Source organism: Etheostoma spectabile, chromosome 13 (genome assembly GCF_008692095.1).
Source record: "Etheostoma spectabile isolate EspeVRDwgs_2016 chromosome 13, UIUC_Espe_1.0, whole genome shotgun sequence".
Lineage (NCBI taxonomy): Eukaryota > Metazoa > Chordata > Actinopteri > Perciformes > Percidae > Etheostoma > Etheostoma spectabile.
The window spans coordinates 20765929-20770643 of NC_045745.1; the positions used below are offsets into that span (position 1 = coordinate 20765929).

The window sequence follows — 4715 nt, forward strand, 5'->3', positions numbered from 1 at the left end:
CCTTGCAAGTTTGGGGCTGCATTTCTGCAAATGGAGTTGAAGATTTGGTCAGGATTACCGATGTCCTCAATGCTGAGAAATACAGACAGATACTTATCCATCATGCAATACCATCAGGGAGGCGTATGACTGGCCCCGAATTTATTCTGCAGCAGGACATCCCCAAACATACAGGCAAGGTCATTAAGAACTATCTTCAGTGTAAAGAAGAACAAGAAGTCCTGGAAGTATTGTCATGACCCCCACAGAGCCCTGATCTCAACATCATCAAGTGTGTCCGGGATTGCATGAAGAGAAAGCTTACACCCATAGAAGATCTGTAGTTAGTTCTCCAAGATGTTTGGAACAAACCAAGTTCCTTCAAAAACTGTGTGAAAGTGTACCTAGAAGAATTGATACGATCTTGAAGACAAAGGGTTGTCACACCAAATATTGATTTGATTAAGATTTGTCTTCTCTTCCATTTTTGAAAGCATTCTTAGTTTACAGCATTTTTTCATACCTACCTAAAACATTTGCACAGTACTATATATATAAAAATACACACACATATTCGTATACATATACACACATATGTTTTCCCCTCCCTCTGCAGTCACACTTACCTGAGGCATTGTCAAGTAAAGCTTAGAGCTTTAGAAGGGGGGACCTTAGGACCTCCTGTCCAGTCCCAGTGGTCTGAGATTGGCCGATCACCACAATAAATTACTGCTTAAGCAGATCTGGTGGATGCAGCCTACAAGGCTGGGAAGAGGGAGGGGAGAGTATCAGTATGTGGCTCAAACTGGTCTGGTCTGTTGTGGTCTGATGTGGTTCTCTGTATGCTCCAGGGGCCTGTTGCACGAAACTAGGATAAGGGATTAAGCCGGGATATTCAAGTTATCCTGGATGAATTTAGCTTGGACTCGGTTGCAGAAACAGATTGAATTAACACCCGCCAAGTAACCATGGGAGATATTCTTGCAGTAGCCTGGTCCAGAGCAGGCTAACAGCCGGGCTAAGATTAATCCTGGAGTCTCATGTGGTAAATCAGCTGCGTCTGATCCGAAATAAAGTGTTTAACAGTTATGCGTTGTCTTCTGCATGTGTTCTGCTTTTTATTAACATGCATTAGCTACTTGTCTCTATTGTTGTCGCGAGTTGATTTAAACCCTACTACAGCTGTTTAGATGGTCAGAAATGGTTGCACTGGCACCCTGATGCGGGTGGACTTTTCCCGGGGGACGGTACTATGTCGAGGCTGCCCGGCGTGCGGCCGCCTGCCGGTGCCGGTGGCCGCCGCTGCCCGGTGGCTGCTGCCCGGTGCTGGTGCCTGGTGCCGGTGGCCAGTGGCTATTGCCTGCCAGCAGACTTGGAGTTGTGTCAGTGTCCACTCTCTCGTAAAAGTAGAGATGAGCAGCCAGTGTCCGTGGTCTCAGCTTCGGTTCTACAGGACGCGCTCCGGAGATTAAGTTTGACGATATTAATGTAGTGATATTCTCAGATGATAATAATGGCAGATGGTCAGAGACCAATACATTCATGATTTCATTTTCTGTTGCTGTCCTTCTCTAGTAAAGGGTAGGCTAGTTTGTGTTACTCCTTATAAGTGGGCCTAATGTTTTTTGATATACCTTACACTGGTTTCATAATAAGGCTCACATCACCGGTATATAACGTGGTCATATACAGCACGTATGTAGTGGAGTTATCATCATCACAATGGGAACACCACAATGCTTCTTCATCTTTTATTTTGGTGCGGTCACTTGTCAGAAGAATAAAAAAAGAATATTGTTTACATATGCTCCATATATAATAATAAAAAGTAATTACTTTTTTTTCTAGTTGTTGTCCCTTTCTGATTGTCTATATGAACATTAATTGTATAAATAATTAGATATATCTATAGAGATTTGTGGTGGTTGTAAAACATGTTCTCGCGTTGTGAATAAGGGTTTGAAATTAAGCCTAAAGTCCGTAGGGTCCATTTCCGAGTAACATTAGTTCCCTTGCTCCTTTTGAGGCAAAGTAGATCTTTTTACACCCCACAACATTCAGTCGGGTCCGCTAGTCGGGCTTTTTTTCTCCGTTTGATAAGAGCCGTATTTCCTTTTTCACTTTTCCCCTCCTCGTTACTTTCCATTAGAAGATGCTGCTCATTGGGTGAAACACGTGGCGTGCGTCTTCTCATCTCTGCATCAGTAAATCTGTGATCGATAACGTGGTCTATTTGAGAAAGCCGTGAACGTGCACTTATCCAGCTATCTACACCTGGCTTGACATAGCTCCACCTTCATCCTGGCTCGGCAAACGTGCAACCGATTAAGCCGCGATGAGCAGGTCACACAAGTCAAAGCGCGCTTTTTCACTTATCCTGGATATCTTTATTCTACTTTCGTGCAACAGGCCCCCGGTCTGTGGTAAAAACAAATAGGGTGCACAGAGCAGAAGTATAAGATTTAAAAGAGGCAGAAACAACAAAATGATTTAACCACAGTTTCTGAGTTAGTTTATTTCTTTCCCACAAAACTGCAAGAGGCAAACAGACTTTAAATAAATGTATCCATTATTTAACCCATCCTAATTTACGTTACGTTTAAGTTATTTATATGGAGTGTTGTTTTGCCTCTCTGAAATATGCTGTGACAGCTACTGAGAACTGAAAGTAAATAGCGGCAATAACACAGCAACCTGTTAGTTTCCTTTGTGGTTTGTAGAAGAACACATCTAGTCTATAAAGTTTATATGATTGTGAAGAATATAACAACCCATTTTTAATTGTGTTGCAGGTCGTTTTTCTTTCCTTTAGATATGCCTCATCTTCTATTTTCACCGTTACAATGATGTGAATATACGTGTATTGACTTGTACTGTATATGCTTTTGTTTCTCTTGTTAAAGCACTTTGTATACTATTGTTTTTAAAGTTGCTATACAAATCAAGTTATTATTATTATTACTGTGTGGTCAGATTAGAATTTACCAAGTGAAATTTACATGCACACCTCACTAAAAGACAGGTGGGACAGAAAAGGGGTTGCAATAATAAGCTGCAGGAGCTAGCAAGCTAACAAGAATTTCATCTTTTTTTCCTATTATCTATTATCAATGTCTTTCCATGCACTGCCAGCCAGGCAGCATGCCTCCATCTCTGCTGCTTGCTTTATCTCAACATGCAGCTGCATAAACAAGTCTATAAATCCCATCCTCTCATAAAGTAGGCAAACAGACACTAAAGAGGTTCACTATTTCACATGTAAAAAAAAACTAAATAAATCACTGCTCACTATACACCTGAAATGTGGAGTGGCTTTCGGTTGCTAGGTCGCTTATGGACTGCAGATGCTAACTGGTCACTTTAGTACAGTTTAAACACAATTGAAACTAAGTACAATTAAGGGGCTGTCGCTTCTCTGCGCGTGTTGGGGTTACTGGCGAACGCCAGTCCTTGCAAGCGTGCATTAGCGTGGCACTTAGACAGCAAATTGTCACAAATGAAAAAGGAACTCCAGTGCGGCCAGGTTGGCTCAGTTGGTAGTGCAGGCACATATGCATAGAGGTTTATGCCTTGACGCAGAGGTCCAGGGTTCGAGTCCAACTTGTGACAATTTCCTGTATTTCTTCCCCCCTTTCTTACCTAGCTTACCTTCCTCCATTAAAGGCAGAAAAGGTCCAAAAAATAATCTTAAAAAAAGGGACCTCCCTGATGAATTCAATGATACGTCTACAAGACTCTACATCATACAGTTCAATAGCTGTAAACGGGGGCGGGCTAAACTATGACCAATAAAAACGGAACTCTGTTGAGTTCAATTACACCTCACACAACAGTGTACAAGAAAAGGGGTCATTAGTTATTAAATGGGGCGTGGCTTAATCATATGGGGTGGGGCAAACAGTCACCAATTAAAAAGGAACTCCTTGCTGAGTTCAATGAAACCTCTAACCATGGTCTACATCAGACTAGGTGCGTCACAAAATACAAAATTCAGTAGTTGCCAGTACCAGTAAAATAGCATGATTCTCGAAGCCAATTTCGATACCACGGTAATAAAAAATGAATTTTCTAAGATTCTAAGTACTTTAACTTAAAACATGAACTTCTTTTTTAGAATATTTGAAAAATATCAAAATGCCATAACAAGACATACAAAACATACAAAAGAGCATAGAATAACATAATCAAGTGCATTAAATGGTCATAGTGCAACCACTAGTGTCCCCAGACACATTCCAGACTTCCAGGCATCTTTTGAAATATTGGATATGTTTTTGAAAAATGAAGACAGCTTAGAGCTTCTTCCTCCTGAACAGCATTAGCGTCAGGCTAATTTATCACGACTACAAGGGACAGGCATTTTATGTAATTTCAACATTTGTGCCCTCCCATTGAATTATATAGCTAGAGTAACGTTACCAGAGTTGGTTAACCCAGCTAACGTTACCTGAGGACCAGGCAAGCGGCCATGGCTGTTTACAACATGTAGCCTGTTCAGCAGCCGTGCCCAACAACGGTGAATTGAAGCCAAGAGAGGGGGCTGTAAATCAGAAAAAGATGGCCATGAGTTTGCAGTGAACATGCCGCAGAAGTAGAAGGGTGTGACTTAAAAAAAACAGGGTTCCGGGTTGTTGTTTTTTGCAAAGCCCATCTACAGCTCCGTAAACCACACTCTGATCATGTGCCAGTCGGAGTTGTTCCTTGCACTGTGCAGCTTAGTTTCTAGATGTAGACAG

At 41.6% G+C, this 4715-nt stretch overlaps 1 protein-coding gene across 1 annotated transcript in view; it reads right to left on the bottom strand.

The window, feature by feature from the left end:
• crebrf (creb3 regulatory factor) overlaps positions 1–614 on the bottom strand; it is a 20421-nt gene extending 19807 nt beyond the window's left edge. The window contains 1 exon segment of the mRNA XM_032534329.1: positions 606–614. Coding sequence (XP_032390220.1) covers positions 606–614 — 9 coding nt within the window.
• Positions 615–4715: the final 4101 nt, after the last annotated feature.